This window comes from Phodopus roborovskii, unplaced genomic scaffold (genome assembly GCF_943737965.1).
Source record: "Phodopus roborovskii unplaced genomic scaffold, PHOROB, whole genome shotgun sequence".
Lineage (NCBI taxonomy): Eukaryota > Metazoa > Chordata > Mammalia > Rodentia > Cricetidae > Phodopus > Phodopus roborovskii.
Genome location: NW_026125739.1, coordinates 740,656 through 758,588, shown reverse-complemented (window position 1 = coordinate 758,588; position 17,933 = coordinate 740,656). Strand labels below are relative to the sequence as shown.

General features: G+C 41.4%; 1 protein-coding gene across 1 annotated transcript in view; it reads left to right on the top strand.

Annotated features, from left to right (window-relative positions):
• The window catches only part of Col22a1 (collagen type XXII alpha 1 chain), a 245,476-nt gene that overhangs the window by 94,705 nt on the left and 132,838 nt on the right, over positions 1-17,933 (top strand). Inside the window, exons 23-26 of the mRNA XM_051178562.1 lie at positions 11,444-11,497; positions 12,133-12,186; positions 13,587-13,640; positions 15,133-15,186. Of these exons, the coding sequence (XP_051034519.1) occupies positions 11,444-11,497; positions 12,133-12,186; positions 13,587-13,640; positions 15,133-15,186 (216 nt within the window). The remainder of the gene's footprint in view (positions 1-11,443; positions 11,498-12,132; positions 12,187-13,586; positions 13,641-15,132; positions 15,187-17,933) is intronic.

Genomic DNA, 17,933 nt, shown 5'->3' with positions numbered 1-17,933 from the left:
TTTTCCAGCTATCAGTCTGGGGGCCCATTACCTCCCACTTGTTCAGGTCAGCTGTCTCTGTGAGGTTTCTGCCTGGTCTTGCCCCCATTTACGTATCACTCCTCCCTCTCTGCAACTGGATTCCAGGAGTTTGTCTCAGTGTTTTGATGTGGGTGTCTGCTTCTGTTTCCATCAGCTAGGAGATGAGGGCTCTATGATGGCATGTAAGTTAATTATCAATTTCATCATCAGGGGAGTGCAGTTAGGTTGTTAGTTGGGGTCATCCTTGCAGGTCTCTGGAGTCAATTTTCTCTTCAAACCTATAATGGCTCCCTCTATTATGGTATCTATCTTTTTTCTCTCGAATTTTCCTCCCCTGACTCAGTCTTCCTAGTCCCACATATTCTCCTCTCCACCCTTCTCTTTCTCCTAGCTCGCTCTCCAGTCACTGTCCCCCCCCACACACTCCTAGTATGCTTAGGAGATCTTGTTCCTTTCCCCTTTTGTGAGGGACCTTCTATGGAACTCTTAGGTTCCTCCTTGTATCCTAGTTTCTCTGATGGTGTGAATTACAGGTTGGTGATATTCTGTTCTAAGTCTAAAATCCATATATGAGTGAGTACATACCATGTTCCTCTTTTTGTGACTGGGTTACCACATTTAGGATAGGTTCTTCTAGTTCCATCCAATGGCCTGCGAATTTCAAGATTCCATTATTTTCCCCCAGCTGAGTAGTATTCCATTGTGTAAATATGCCACATCTTCTTAATCCATTATTCAATTGAGGGTCATCATGGATGTTTCCAGGTTCTTGCTATTACAAATAAATCTGCTATAAACACAGTTGAACAGATATCATTGTTGCATGAATGTATGTAATTTGGGTATATGCCTAAGAGCAGAATTGCCAGGTCCTCTGGTACTCTGATTCCTATATTCCTGAGGAACCGCCATACTGATCTCCAAAATGGCTGTAGAAGTTTGCACTCCCACCAGCAGTGGAAGAGTTTCCCCTTTCTCGAAATACTCTCCAGCATAAGTTGTCATTGGTGTTTCTAATTTTAGCCATTCTGGCAGGAATAAGATGGTATATCAGAGTTGTTTTCATTTGCATTTCCCTGATTGATAAGAATGTTGAGCACTTTCTTAAGTGACGTTCAGCCATTTTGGGTTCCTCTATTCAGTTCTCTACCCCACTTTTTAATGGGGTTATTTGATGTTTTTTTTTTTGTTTGTTTGTTTTTTTTTTTTTTGTTTTGTTTTTTTTGACTAGTTTCTTGAGTTCTTTTTAGAATTTGGAGATCAGCCCTCTGTCAGATATAGGGTGGGTGAAGATCTTTTCCCAGTCTGTAGGCTGCTGTTTGGTCTTGTCAACTGTGTCCTTTGCCTCACAGACAAAGCCTTTGATTCTCAGTGTGAAGAGGTCCCATTTATTAATTGTCAATCTCAGTGTCTGCTGTGCTAGTAGTGTTATTTTCAGGAAGTGGTCTCCTGTACCAATTTGTTCAAGGGTACCTCCCACTTTCTCTTCTAAGAGATTCAGTGTGGCTGGATTTATGTTGAGGTCTTTGATCCATTTGGACTTGAGTTTTGTGCATGGCAATAGACATGGGTCTATCTGCAGTCTTCTACACACCAGCATCCAGTTGTGCCAGCACTATTTGTTGAACATGCTCTCCTCATTCCATTGTATACTCCAGCTGTTTTTTAAAATTTAAACTATCTTTTTGTATTAAGGCTTTCAGTTGTGCTGTTAATTCTCTAATGTGACTATCCTCTGTTTTCTTCATATGCGCAATGAACTTCCCTTGTAGCACTTCTTTCCAAGTGTCCCATGAGATGCATATGTTGTGTCTTCATTCTTGTTGAATTCTAGGAAGTCCTTAATTTCTTTTTTTACTTCCTTGACCAAGGAATGGTGTAATTGCATATTTTCAGTTCCCATTAGTTTGTCAGGTTTCTGCAATTAGTGTTGTTGAATTCCAACTTTAAAACATGGTGGCCTGATAAATTACAGGGGACTATTCCAATATTTTATATCTTTTGAGGTTTGTTATGTTGCCGAGTATGTGGTCAGTTTTAGAGAAGGTTCCATGTAGAGCAGAGAAGAAGGTCTATTCTTTTGTGTTTGGTTGGAATGTTTTATAAATATCTGTTAAACCCAATGTAACATAACTTTCATTAGTTCTTCTGCGTTTGTGTTAAGTTTCTGTCTGGTAGTCCTGTCTTGTGGTGAGAGTGTGGTGTTGAAGTCTCCCACTATGAGTACGTGAGGTTTTATATGAGCTTTGAGATTTAGTAGCATTTTTTTTTAAGCAATATAGGTGAATTAGTATTTAAGGCATAGATATTCAGAATTGAGACTTTGTGCTGATAGATTTCTCCTGTGATGAATAGGAAATGACCCTCTTCATCTCTTTTGATTGATTTTGGTTTGAAGTCTAACTTTTAGATATTAGGATAGCTACACTTACTTGCTTCTTGGGTCCATTTGATTGGAAAATCTTTTCCCAACCCTCTATCCTGAGGTAATATCTGTCTTTGAAGCCTAGACGTGTTTCTTGTATGCAGCAAAAGGATGGATTCTGTCTTTGTATCCATTCTGTTTGTCTGTGTCTTTTTATAGGCAAGTTAAGACCATTAATGTTGAGAGAAAGTAAGGGCCATTGATTGTTGATTCTTACTCGTTTTAGATTTGTTGGCAGTGTTATTGTAAATATATTTGCCCTGCTTTATGCTTGGGTTCTGGTGAAATGTGATTATTTATTGCTTATGTCTTTGTAAATGTAGTTAATTTTCTTGGGTCGGAGATTTCCTTCCAGAATTTTCTGTATGGCTGGATTTGTGGGTATGTATTGAGAAAATCTGACTTTGTCATTAAATATCTTGTTTTCTCCATCTATAGTGATTGAGAGTTTTGCCTGGTATAGTAGCCTGGGCTGGCATCCATGGACTCTTAGTTCTTGTAGAATATCTATCCAGGGTCTTCTGCCCTTGAGAGTTTCCATCGAGAATTAAGGTGTAATTTTGATATGTCTGCCTTTATATATTACCTGGTCTTTTTCCTTCTCTGCTCTTAATATTCTTTCTATATTCTTTATTTTAGATGTTTTGATTATTATGTGTCAAGGAGTCTTTTTTCCTTGGCCCAGTCTATTTGGTGTTCAGTATCTTTCTTGTACTTTCATGGGCATGTCCTTCTTCAGATTGGGAATTGTTTTTTCAATGATTTTGTTGAATATGTTTTCTGCACCTTTGAGATGGGCTTCCTCACCTTCCTCTATGCCTATTTTTCTTAGGTTTGACCTTTTCATGGTGTCCCACATTTCCTGGATGTTTTGTGTTAAGGATTTGTTGGATTTTAAATTTTCTTTGGTCTATGAATCTATTTTCCATAGTTTATCATTAGCGCTCAAGATTCTCTCTTCAATCACTTGTATTTTCTTGGTTATTCTTGCATTTGTAATTCATGATCATCTATCAGTTTTTCTATTTCCAGCATCCCTCAGTTTGTGTTTTCTTTATTGTCTGTATTTCAGTTTTCAAGTCTTGAACTGTTTGAATTGTTTCCCTTCATCTGTTTGATTGCTTTTTCTTGGCTGTCCTTACTTTCTTTAAGTGATTTTCTCATTTCTTGTGGGTTTTTTTTTTTTTTTGTTGGTCTTTTCATCTATTTCTTCCAATTTTTTGTTTTTGTTTCTTTACATTTCTTTGTGGGATTTTCTCATATCACCTTTGAGGGCCTCTACCATTTTATAAAGTTATTTTTTAAGTCATTCTTTTCTGCCTCATGTGCTTTGGTGTGTTCAGATTTAGTTGGTGTAGATTCCCTAGATTCTGGTGGTATACTTGTCTTTCTATTGTTAGGTGTTTTCTTGCACTGCCATCTTCCCATGACTTCTTCCATTGGGTACTATCCAGGGTCAGGATACAGGGGGGAAGCCAGAATCGAGGCTAACCTAGGGAATTCCCAGGGAAGGGTATGGTAGGGATTCAACCTGAATTGGTCCCAGACTCACCTTCAGCAGAAGCCTGATGATGGGGATCAAAGATCAGACAGAGCAGCAGGCCCAGTAAGACACAGGGTTGGAGAGGACAGGCTCTGGGTGGTGTGGTTTGTGGATCAGAGTACTAGGACTGTACTATCCAGGGCCATGATATAGGGGGGAGTGAGATTCTGGGCTAACCCAAGGAGTTCCCAGGGAAGAGTGTCTTTTTGGGGGGTGGCCTGAACTGGTCCCATACTCACCTACAGCATAGGCCTGGATATGTGGATCAAAGTTCAGGGAGGCGGGGACTCAGGGTGATCTCAAGTGGATAGGCAGTTCCAGTGTGCTCAGAGTAGACCCATGCAGTTCCATGGAGTTGGAGTCACTGTTGGACATGCACTGTGACCCAATGCTCAACCAGAGCAATGGAGCAGTGGGCCCAGTAGGACACATGGTTGGGGACAGGAGGGCAGGCCTTACATTACCTTGTTAAATGAACTGCATAGGTACAATACTTTACACAAGACTAGAAATGTAAAACAGTATCACAAAAATAACACTACATTATCAATATATAAAAATCCTTATGAATGTAAAATATTTAAGACTAGTAGTTACTTTTTTAGTAGTAATAATCTACCCTTTTATCCTATCATTCTTGTATCCCCCGCCCCGTTTTCACTGCAGAAAGAAATCCTTGAATCTAACCTTCTTTGCTTACTTTCCCCCCGACTATGACCAAAAACAATGTGTAACCAACCTCACTAAATGGTGACAAACATCCATGATCCATTGAATGATCCTAAACCACCCATTCTACCTCTTGGGGATGTAACATCATGTTCTTAAAAGTACTTCCTGATGTCTGGGGTTGACAGCATCTCTAGGAGATCCTGAGAACCGTGAGAGAATAGTCAAGTTCTGGAAGAGCTACCTCTATTATCTTTTCAATAGAAAAGGGTAGGGCTTTACTGAAGTCTTGACTCGAGTAGTGCATGAGGCTGGTCCATCTATCTCAGCTAGCCACTTTGAAGTTGTTCTGGGTACAGAATTTTGAAGAAACTGCAACAGAGGTATTCTGACAGGCTCAATAAACTGGGCTACTTGTCTTCATTGGTGTCGGGTCCTCCTCTTCTGAAAATAAATACACAAACTTTTAAAGGAAACATATATATATATGTATGTATGCACATATGTGTGTGTGTGTGTGTGTGTGTGTGTGTATGCATTAAGTATAGAAATTGTGGTGTGTACAAGTCAGCCCTCTGCCAAATGTGTGGTTGGTGAATATCTTTTCCCATTCTGTGTGCAGCCAATTTGTCTTTTGAATGTGTCCTTTGCCTTACAGAAGCTTTTCAATTTCTGGAGGTCCCATTTATTAATTTTTTTTTATCTCAGTGTCTGTGTTAGTGGTGCTATTTCAAGGATACCTCCCACATTCTCTTCTAAGAGGTTTAGTGTGGCTTTATTTATGTTGAGATCTTTGATCCACTTGGACTTATGTTTTGTTCATGGTGGTAGATGTGAATCTATCTGCTGTCTTCTACAAATCCACAACCAGTTATGCCAGTGCCATTTGTTCAAGATGCTTTCTTTATTCCATTGTGTAGTTTTAGATAGGTGTGTGGCATAATATCAAGATTTGAAATTTAATTCCACTGGTTTTCTTGTCTATTTTTGCATGAATACCAAGCTGTTTTTCAGGACTACAGCTCTATAATAGGTGTTGAAGTCTGGGATGGTGATGCCTCCTGAAGTTCCTTTATTGTGAAGGGTAGTTTTGGCTATCGTGGGTCTTTTGTTGTTCCATATAAAGTTGAATGTTGTTTTTTTCAAGGTATGTGAAGAATTGTGCTGGGATTTTCATGGAGATTTAAGTGAATCAGAGATTTTCTTTGGCAAGATTGCCATTTTTTTTACTATGTTGATCCTATCTATCCAAGAACATGGGAGATCTTTTCATTTTCTTGTATCTTCTTTCTTTTCCTTCTTTAAAGCCTCAAAGTTCTTATTATATAAGTCTTTCACTTGTTTGGTTAGCATTATCCCAAGATATTTTATGTTCTTTGTTAGCTATTGCATAAGGTGATGTTTCTCTAATTTCCTTCTCAGTTGCTTTATATGTATATAGTAGGGCTACTGGTTTTTTTTTTTTTTTTTTTTTTTTTTTGAGTTAATGTTGTATCCTGCCACTTGTTTGTGGCATAGATGTTCAGAATTCAGACTTCATCCTGATGGATTTCACCTGTGTTGATGTGATGAATAATAAATTACCTTCTTTATCTCTCTTCATTGACTTTAGTTTAAAGTCTAATTTGTTAGATATTAGTATTGCTACAGCCACTTGTTTCTTGGATCCATTGATTGGAAAAATCTTTTCCCAACCCTGAACTCTAAGGTAATGTCTGTCTTTGAAGTTGAGATGTGCTTCTTGTATGCAGCAGAAGGATGGATTCTTTCTTTGTATCCATTCTGTTAGCCTTTGTCTTTTTATATGTGAGTAAAGACCATTAATATTGAGGGATATTAATGACCGTTGATCGTTAATTCTTATTTGGTTTGGATTTGTTGTTGTTGTTGATATTATATGTGAATTTACCCCATTTTTCTTTTAGCTGTTGGTAAAGTGGGATTATCTTCTGTCTATTTTTTTTGTGGGCATATTTGACTTCCTTGGGTTGGAGCTTTCCTTCCAGTGTTTTCTATAAGGCTGGATTAGTTGATAGGTATTGGTTAAACATTGTTTTGTCTTGGAATATCTTAGTTTCTCTATCTTTAGTGATTGAAAGATTTCCTGTGTATAGTAGTCTGGGCTGTCATCCATGGTCTCTTAGTGTTGGGAGAATATTCAAGATCTCCTGGCCTTCAGAGTTCTCATGGAGAATTAAGGTGTAATTCTGATAGGTTTGCCTTTATATGTTATGTGGCCTTTTTCCATAGCTGCTCTTAATATTCTTTCTCTATTCTGTATGTGTAGTGTTTTGATTATTATGTGCCAGGGAACTTTTTTGTGGTCCACTCTATTTTGTGTTAGTGATTTGTTGGACTTAAGATTTTCTTTGGTCAATGAATGTATTTCTCTTAGTTTATCTTCAACACCTGAGATTCTCTTTCCATCTCTTGTATTCTGTTGGTTACACTTGCTTCTGTAGTTCCTGATCATTTACCCAGCTTTTCTATTTGCACCATTTGAATTATTTTCTGCAATTTTTGTCTTGTCTTCAATTTCTTTAAATGATTTTCTTATTTCCTTTTTTACCTTCTCTATCATCTTCATGAAGTTATTTTTAGGATAGTTCTCTTCTGCTTCATCTGTCTTGGGTGTAGAGTTACTAGACTCTGGGGGTATGCTATGTGGTCTTTCTGTTTGTCTCTGTGTTCTTATACTGTTCTCTACCCATCCCTTCTTCCAGTTCCTACCAGTGGAGTCTCTCTCTTTTTTGGTAGGTACTGGACCAAGGTTCTCTTCTGGTAGGTGTAATCAGGTCCAATAATCCAATAGTTCTCCTCTTCCAGTGGTTGTAGGTGGCAAAATGAAGCTGACAGAATCTGGATGTACTGTTCTATTGGGATGGGTTTCCCCTTGCACAGTCCCTAGTCCTCAGGAGGTTCTGAGGACCAGGACACCCCCAGTCTCTGGACAGGACAGTCCGCCTAGTTGGGTTCCCCAAGCATGTTCAGGCCCCAGACCTCATGAGGCTCTGAGCACATCCCATAAGGCAGGCAGGAAGCAGGCCCAAGCTTTTCTCTTACAATGGTTGGAGGTGGAACCAGGACACTGGTGGACTCTGGATAGGTCAGTCTTCAGGGACAGGTTCCCCTACACTCTGACTGCAGTCCTCAGGAGGCTCTAAGCAGGGCACCAGAAGATGGCTCCTTCTGTGGGTGGGACACAGACACTGGCATACTCAGGACAGTCTTGTCTGCCTGGGTGGGTCCCGCTGACTCAGAGATCCCAAAGATGCATTTACACTCTAGATTGTCTTTCAGTCACAGAATGGGGCTATAAGTAGGGCATATAAGGCTGGTGTCTTTAGCAGAACTTTAGCAGGCCAGACTGAAGTACAGGGTTGGGATGTACATTGGACTAAGGTTCTTTCTTCCAAATCTGGACTACCAGTTAAATGACTTCCCCTCATTTGCCGCTTGGTTTGGAAAGGTCTGCTTCACTTTATCAGTGTGGGGGCTAAAATGAATTAAAGGGGGTATATAAATTCTGGACAGTGTAAATGCTAAATAGAGTGCTCTGCTCTGGAAGTTCTAGGTTTTAGCCTTTTCCCTCCTATGTCTCCCTTGCATGGTGTACCTCCTCTTTGTTGGGTTGTGCATACAGCAACAGGAACAGGGCTAGAGTGGAGGTGGGTATAGATGGAGTTGGTCACATGATGGAATGATCCTGTGCTACAGACATCAGGACCACTTGGCATCATACCAGTCCCGGACCTTGGGTACCTGATTCTAAACTGCTACCTGGGAGTCTAAGCAGGGAGCTCATGTCCCTATGTGTAGACCTCTGATTCAGGTGGCTCTGAATCACCTGGACCCTTCAAGAGTTACATACCTCTCCTCCACCTGGAGAAGATAGCTCCTTGACCTCTAGTAAGAGGTCTCTGGGCCTATTTTCTTTATTGTCAAATACTAACGGTTTCATTTTACTAGCTATTCTCCAAAGATGGACAACTGTAGAATGTTATAGATGCTGTGAGTCAACCCATCACCACCACCAGCAGCAACAGCAGAGTAAGGATGTTTGCAGAAAGGAGTTTGTGAGGGAGGCCAGAGTAATAATGAGTAGGCCAGGAGGCCCAATTTCTGTGGAGTGGTTTAGAAGGCACTAATCATTTCAGAGCCACCAGCATGGCCAGATATATAAAGAGGGAAAAAGGGAAATGTACCCATAGCCAACCAAGTACTGTCTGTTTAGGAAAGCCCTCTGCTAAGTTCCACTGTTGGGTGCTGTGGTGCCAGCAGGATCCTATGGAGTGATGATAGGCGGCTCTGGCATGTGCTGTCATGGACAAATGGGTCTGGCAATTTCTGCATGCCCCTTAATATGCAGAGAGATGAACAGAGTTAAATAAGATGAACACATGATGCAGAGCTGTGGAATGCATGACAGGGTAAGCCGGGAAGCCTCCCTTGATGCTGTCTCCAACTCTCTCTTGTCCTACCAGGAGGATGAGTAGTTCCTTACACAGGGCACTTCCTAGCTTGCTGTGAAATGACAGTTGCTTCCTCAGTTGCCCCGAATCAGTACAAATATCTCAGACAGGACAGGTGTTACCCCAAAGCCTCAACGGGTCTAAGTGAGCTACTGAAAAATAGAACTCCAGTGCCACTCAAAGCCATGTTTGGATAAATGCCCCTGTGTATGATGGCTTCATTTACATGAGCCACCCAGAGGCTGTAAATGGAATCAATATGCCATTCTCTGGTTTTTATCACCCTCCAGTGGCCATATTGTATTATCATTCTCTGAACGTAAATGGCTCCTTGGAGTATTCCTTTCAGGTGACTTTTGACATTTTCTGGGTACCTACTCCTTGTCATGGCCAAGGTTAGTTTCTCTGGCAGATGCAGAACCTTCATCTGCCATGTGTCTGAATGGTCTCACATGAATGGTCACTTGGCAGAACTGTCATAAACCTACAAATACTCAGATTGATCCCCACCCTCTCCTAGACTCCCATCATTGCGTAGTGATCACTAACCCCTGACTTGTGACCCAGCACATTTCTCTGCCCTTGGTAGCCTCCAAATGCCATCTAAAACTACATGTGGCTGACATATGTCTTTTTAGACTCCTTAATTACTCCTAAGATAAAATCACCGCTCTTCACAAAGGTACCTCAAGGCCTGCTATGTGAACACTCTGTCCTCTTATGGAGCTGTTGGCTATTGTATAAAGCCACCTCTACTGGCCTTTATGCAGCTGGTTCCTACCTGCTGTTGCATATCTAGCCTGTTGCTCATTTCTTCTGCCCAAGGCACAGGTACATCCTCCAATCCCTTTCCTCATTCTTCCAGGTCCAGAAGTTACCTTCTACTCAGTGCCCTCAGGTTCCACTCTGCACCCCTACCCCACTTCATGATAATGGACACATGAGCTATGGCTTTTTGTCAGATAACATTTACTATTTTCCTTCTTTTTACAGGACCCAAAAGTATCATGGGTAATAGATAATTGGAATTGTACATAGCTCTAGATGTATACACACCTATACAGTACACACTGTGCACATCCTTATTCTTGTCCAGACTTGTTCCTGTGCAGGGGCAAGGTCTTGATGAACCTAGTAAATCATCAGACTATGGCCAAAGACCCACAGTCTGCTCTGTGATGCTGACACTGGCATCAGCTCTGGACTGTGATAGATGACTTACCAGTACTTTGGGAGAATCTTACAAGTAGTGGGTGACTGCTGTATGTATGTGTGTATGTGTATACATATATGTATAGTCTCCTTAAATGTTTGAATAATTGAACAGTACAGCATACTAGGTCGTAAATGAGGCTTCTTCTAGTTTGGTTTTTTGTTTCTATGATAAAACACTGGAGGAAATGGTTTATTTGACTAATGTGATATAGCCCATCACTGCATAAAACCAGTGAGGCAGAATCTCAAGCTTGGAACGAATCTGAGACCATGGAGCTGCTTACTGGCTTGCTTTTATCTGGCTTGCACACTTATCTTTTATATATGGCCCAGGCCCACCTTCCCAGGGGTGACATTGTTCACAGTAGACTGCTCCCTCCCACATCAATCAGCAATGAGATAATGTCCCCACAGACCAGTGTGACAGAGACAGTTACTCAGTTGAGTTTCCCTCTTCCCAGATAAACCCCCATTGGTTCTAAACTGACAAAAACTAACAAGCATACATGTAATTGGTTTTTCCTTTTTTTTTTTTTTAACTCTTTACTCTTTTGGGGGCCCATCACCCAGCTCCCAAATTAATACCTCCATGGAAATTTATTCTTTAGGAATGTCTTGCCTTAGGATGGCATATTTCTAGCCAGTTTTTCTAATTTAAATTAACCTGTTTCTCTTCTTTTGTTTTGCCTCTGGGCTTTGTACCTTTGGGTGGATGGACCCTGGTACTCTCCTCTCCTCCTTTCCTTGCTGCTCTCCCTTCTTCTCTTTATTCTGTTTGCCTAGCAGCTCCACCCATTTTTGTCTCCTGCCTAGCTATTGGCTTCTTGCTCTGTATTAGACCAACCAGTTGTTTTAGACAGGCAATGTAACACAGCTTTACAGAGTTAGACAAATGCAACATAAAAAAATACAACACATTTTTGCATCATTAAACTAATATCCTACTGCATATTCAAATATGATATTTATTTTTAATTTGAAAATTTTGCTTCACAGTCCTCCCACACTGTGACTGTCTACCCCTTTCTCTTTTAAGCACCAGTTTGTCCCGAGTAGCTTCTCTGTGCATTTTTATAATCACTCACTCTCTCTACACAGGGCCCACCTGGACCAACCGGTGTTCAAGGACCCCCTGGACCTGGAGGACCCCCAGTAAGTCTTGCTTGGTTTTCTCTCAAAGAGGTCCCTGGATAGCATTTTCAAGGGCAGGGAAAGGACTCTTTCTACCCAAATCTAGGATAAAGCCACAGACAGGAAGGCTTTGAATGCAGGTGCCTCTTAAGCATCTATACTCTCAGACTCTTGGATCTGGTGGTTTTAAGTGACATGCAGTCAACATAACACATTGGTATCATCCTGTGAGGTGGCATTGCGGGTGTGTCATGCGATCCTCATTCAAGTGTACATAGCTACTTGTAATCTGACCTCACAAAACAGAATACTGAGGACAGTATTTGTATCCTTCCCTCTCATCCTTTAAGTGTCAGCTGGGAAACTGTCCTCATAGCAGGTACTGTGCAAGATAGATCCAGCAGTGGGCAGAAGGAGGTGAGTCTTGACAAGCATTTGGCTATGGGTGGACATGACATTAGTCTTAGCTGCAGATCAGACAAGCTGTGAGGTCACTCACCAAATGAGAATACAGGACAATTCTGTGATTTACAGTGTCTGGCAATGAGGTAGGTAGACACCTGAGATGCTCTTTGTAGGGACATAGGTGTGATCCTGTTCCAAGGATGGCATCAGGACAAGACTCCAATCTCAAATTTTTATATTTTTCCTTACAGGGTTTACCTGGAGAGCTGGGCTTCCCAGGAAAACCTGGACCCTCTGGTCATGTGGTGAGTTGTTTCAGCTTATCTTCTGCTTGTTCCCTTGTTGACCTTGGTTGTCCCATGTTAGGAATAGCCAGACATTTGTCCTTGGCTCCAGGGCTCTCTCTTTGAGCTGGTGACATCTTCAGAAGCCCCTTCCTTTATAGCTGAGCATGAAGCCAGCACAGGCTGGTTCTCCCGTCTCTCCTGCTATCTTCTGGGACTGCCACCAACACTGGCCACCCTTTTTCTTGTTTGTCATGATTCTGTTGCTCTTCTGAAGTGGCCATGATGCTCACCAGACCTACTCTGTGATTATTGACACCTTCCAAAGCTGGGGACAGAGAGGAGGCAGGGAGAGATAAGTCTTAAATCAGATAGCAGAACATTCTCATCTAAAAGAACAAGCAGGATCTTCTCATCATGAAGAGCAAGCCATGAAATTTTAAAGTAGACATGTAGTATCTTATAAACTTATAATATATAGATTAGACTTATAATTCTAGCATGTAGTAGCCTGAGATAGGAGGGTTGCTGTGAGTTCAAGGCTAGACTGAACAACATAAAGAATACCAGGCCAGCTAGGGCTACACAGTGAGACCTTATATTCAAAGATCAAAAATAAATAAGAAGTTGACTTAATAGCACTAATAGATAACCAAGAAATAGCCCCTGAGTTAGCCTGTGAGGGGAACCATTTCCCATATGTTTTTATTGGGGAGAGTGTGTGCTGAATATACATGACTTAAGGCCTTGAGAAATGACAGCCCATCTTAGGTATGGTGGAGGGAACTTGAAGTCATATCCAGGAGACAGTGTAGGTCCCTGTTACCATCTCTATGGCTGCAAGAAGGCCACTCTACATTGGAAATCCTTATCTCCTCACCTGCATCCATGGCTGGGATAGCATCTTATGATTGTGGTGGGAAAAAAACACCTTGAAGAAGAAGATACAACATGAAACTCCTCAGAAATACAAGGCTAGTATGCCAGCTGTGATGGAGGTTGCCATGATAGAGACTTGGGATTGGCTTCTTTGAAGGTCAGGAAGAAGGGAAGATCTTAGTATGAAGAAAGAGACATGAAATCAAGACATTCAGGAGGAAAGTGCAGGATCAATGTGGATGGTGCAGTCTTGTCTCTGGTTCTTCTTAGAAGTCAAGAATAGGAATAGAACTCCATCCTTCCCATGTATTCATCTGCCAGGGTACAGACAAGAGGGCAGTAACTATGTAGTCTTGGTGAATTGTAAGGAAAGCCTGGCTGGCGGAGAGGGACACTGCTTGAAAAATGAGACAGCTGGAATGTGAGCGGGCCTGTTCACCCTAGTCTAGCTGCAGAGTCACCTCTGTGTTTTAAGCATGTCCCCACTAATCTTTCCTAACCATGCCTGCATTTTCATTTATTTCTTTCCTCTCTTGGTTCAGGGGCCACCTGGAAAGGATGGGCTGAGTGGACCACCAGGCCTTCCTGGCTCTAAGGTGGGTACTCACAGGGTGCCATTAGATAGAGAATCAAAAATCACTCGACTTTGGACCAAGGCTTAGTTGAAATGATTGGGCTTATAAGGTCAGGTGTAATAGGGCAATCCAGGAAGTCTCTGAAAGTATTACAATCAATTTGGAAGGATATCAGTCATTGGAACTTCAGTTTTTAAAAGTTTCCAGTGGGGATCATTAAGATAGGCTTTTGAAGGGGGAGAGTCACAGATTAGATTCTAGGAAGTTGGAAATCAAATCTACACTTTAATGCTTCAAGTGAATAAATAAACAATTGGTAATCTTTAATTTTTTTAAAAGAACTTAAAAATTTAATGTGTGTTTTGTCTGCAAATGTGTTGGAGCACTGTGTGTGCAGTGCCTTTGAGGTCAGAAGAAGAGGGTGTTGGTCCCTAGTCTGGAACTGGAGCTCTAGACCTACACATGGGTTCTGGGAAGCAAGAGCAGCAAGTGGTCTTCACCACTGAGTCACCTCTCCAACCTTAGCAATGGACAGTTTTAACAAATAAACTTTATTCTCAAATTGTAAGTGTATATCTGGTCGGATAAGCCTGTCCACAGCCTTTGAAAGGCAACTGTAGAAGAAAACTTTTAATATTTTGGTGAAATTCAAATAAAGTCATTTTTTTTCCATAACGAAATGAATGTAGACTAAGTGTGGTTATAGACATTTACAGTCATTTTATTTGCTTATCTTTGCTGGACGTAGTGATAGGTTTCAGGAAATCATTTTAGTTCAGGTGTATCATGGAGATTGACTAGGCTCAATACTCCCCCTTCTCCTTGTTACTGTCATCTCTACCACTAGTCTTTTGTTTACATTCATCCCATATCCACACCCATGATTTTATATGTCTAGAAAATTTAAGAACCACAAATGAGAGAAAACAGTTTTTTCTTTTTTAATCTAACCTATTGTAATTAATGTGGTGATCTGAACTTATATCTATTTCCAGAAAATGGCATAATTTCATTCTTTATGGCTAAATAAAATTGACACATACACATATGTAGATTCATATTTTCTTATTTCCATTCATCTGTTGACAGGCACCTGGGCTTGTCATAATTCTATAATTTGAATATTGTAAATGGTACAGTGTCTCTGTGGTATGTTGATTTATAATTCCTGGGATACAACCATTTAAGGTCATTTGTATAAATGTTATTTACTACTTTCCCTGGTTAACCAAGTACTTCATATTTTCAAATCCAAAGGTATTGTCACACTTTCTCTAGTCTAAATCTATCAGAAGGGAAAGAATGTCAGTTATACTCAATTGAATGTTGTAAGTAATAGAGCTGGGGAGTATGGGCTATAGGAGTTGTCCTGCACTTAGAAAGCCACAAAGAATGAGAGTTCAAAACCACCTGTACACAGCTGGCCTTGTTCCAGACCCATCCACAGCCAGCAGTGGGTGTGTTCAACCACATTAGGTCCCTTTTGTGCTGTCTCTGCATTGTCTTCCCACAGGGAGAACCGGGGGACCCTGGAGAAAGTGGCTTGCCTGGAATGCCCGGACCTCGAGTATGTCTCTCCCCATTCATGTTATATTTGTGCCTCCAGTTGGGGTTGTGTGGCTATATGAGTAAATTACCTCATCTGGGTGTGTCATTGGGGGTCTCAAAAGAAGTACCAGAATAATTGGAAAAGAGCAAGTTAGCTGGTTGGCAGATCCATGGGGCTCCATGTGATGCCCTAGTCTGGTCACAACAGAACCAAAGCCACCTCCTGAGGAAAGGTACTATGGGATTGTACAGTCCTGCTAGAGAGACTTGCTGCATATGGGAGGCCTCAAATGGTGCTGAAGACCTAGGAAAAAGAAATCACATCCACTGACTTATTTGTCCTAAGGAGTGAACAAGGGGACAAGGACATTTTACTTCCTCCTTCTCTTTCTCCCTGTATTTCTGCCTTTTTCGCCTTAGTTTCCCCTTCCATGCTATCTTGTGTCTAAGCCCCTTCATAAATGCAGTGGCAGAGAAGTCCAGCCAGGTCAGTCTGCAAGTTCATTACCCACTGGGCTTTCAGCAGATGGAGCAGCATAAAGCTTGGGTGGAGAAGTAGGCTCCTTAGCCTGTAATTGACAGGACACTGCCATGAAGGTAAACAGTCCAGTGCCTTGTGGCAATGCCTTTCTTTCCATGTATGGGTTCTTTACTGTCACCTTTCCTGGTAGGCTGTAGGGTCCTGTTTCCCAAACCCTTCAGTTCAAAGTCCCAGCATAGCTAGGGCTCAGAGTAGTCAACAGAGAAGAGGGGAGAGCTACACCCTAGTGTACATTTATACATAGTGTCAACTTTTAGTTCTGATGGACAGTGTAGCTAGAGAAACTATGTTAGGAGAACTTCCCCTCCATCCTACATCTGCTCCAAAGTGTGTGTGCTGTTTAAACACAGTGTCTGGCTCTCTCCCAACTCTATAGTGTCCCCTTCCAGCCCACAGTATGGATCCTACATAAGGACTTCCATAATGGAGGGGTTTAATAATCCAGCACAGTTGGAGTACAAAATAGCTCAGACCATACAAATTAGCTGGTACTGTCTGGGACAGAGCCAAGGGAAAGCCAGTGATCAAATGCAGTGTTCACTTCCATGGATTTTAGAGTCTCCAGCCACATTCAATCACTTACTCTTCCTCAGCCCCACCTAAGAAGCACTTCAAACAGCAGATTAAGTCTCTTCCAGCTGTACCCAACTGAAACCTTGAGTGGTAAAAAAACTTTCACAATCCTGTTTAGGGCAGTTTTTATGAGATGTGCTGTTAATGTAGGGGTATTGATGGGTACTTTATGATCCATAGAGGATTCCAGAGTGTGCAAACTCCATACGTTGGATTATTTCATGGAACCAGAGCTCCAGGCTGAGATGGATGTGTGCACTACACATAAGTTTGTTTTCCTTATTCCTACTACCTTTCTTCTCTTCCTTCCTCTCTGATAAGCAGTGCTTCTACTGGCCTGCACTACCAGTTGATTTGGCACAGCTCCATGAAAAATCCACATCATCAGCTAGTTCAAATTTCCATTCATGTGTCTACTCATCAGAAAAATCATATTTCCTATGGCTATGCATACAAAAGTGTGACAGATCCTAAGCATAGATTCTCTTTGAAGGGATTAGTTATTTTTAAGACGTAAAGTTAGAAACTAGCCTGCCATGCAAGTGTTCTTGCAAAGGCCTGGTGACACAGCAGCTGATAGCCTTGAGATGAGGCACTTCTGATCCCTTCACTCATGTCAACCTGCCTGTACAATGCCAGTGGGAGAGATTCCTTAACTGTTTAGTTTCCTGTGACAAACTAATTCAGGTTAGGTGATTTATAAACAACAGAAATATCATGTTCAAAGTTCTGGAGCCTGGGAAGTTCAAGGTCCAGGTATGCGTAGGTCTGGAGGCTGCCAAAAACTTTCTGCTTTATAGATGATCTTTCTATCTCTAGATGCTATGGGGGCATCATAGGTATAGGATAAGATGGACAATTACAGGATAGAATCCGCCATGACAGCAGAGACCAGTGGGCTCTCACAAGCCTTTTTTTCTTTCTCTTTTAGATTTTGTGAAGGCATTAATCCCATTAATGAGGAAAACTACCCTCATGACTGATTACCTCCCAAGGACCCTGCCCCATAGTAACTCACAGCAGAAAGAGTATGTCTTAACATAAATTTATTAGGGAGAGCATTAAGCTCATAGCAGAAATGTCATAGATGGAACAAAACTGATAAGGGAGAAGAACTGGTATGAACCTCTTCAGGGAATGCTTTCTCCTAGAAGCCTGATTACTTAATAGACATTGTTTCCTAAGATGCTCCCCCATTGCAACACATTAGGGAAAAGGAGAAATCCAACTCTTTCTGTTGCTGAACACAGAGGACCTACTGTCTTTATGGAAAGACTGAACAAATAACCAGGTTTTCTGAGTCATTTTGCTCCAGATTGTCCTTCATTTCTGAGCCAAGAGTAGGGTCTGAGATCTGGAGTCGGGGTGAATCCAAGAGTCCATGGTATGGGCTCCTTGTTGTTTAAAATTTCAAATACTTTGGTTCATGATGAGTAAATAGTATATGAACTCTGGACATGCCAAGAGTTTTTTTTTGGGGGGGGGAGCAGAAGGCTGCATGTGGGAGCATGGAGATCCTATCTGTAGAAACAACACTGTGGATTCATGCTTCAGGGTCTCTGGGACTTCATGCTCCTTTTTAGAGAGCCAAGAGTTGTGGCTTGCAGGTACTATGGTTTTGTGGCCACAACTGGGAAATGGAAGCCATGTTT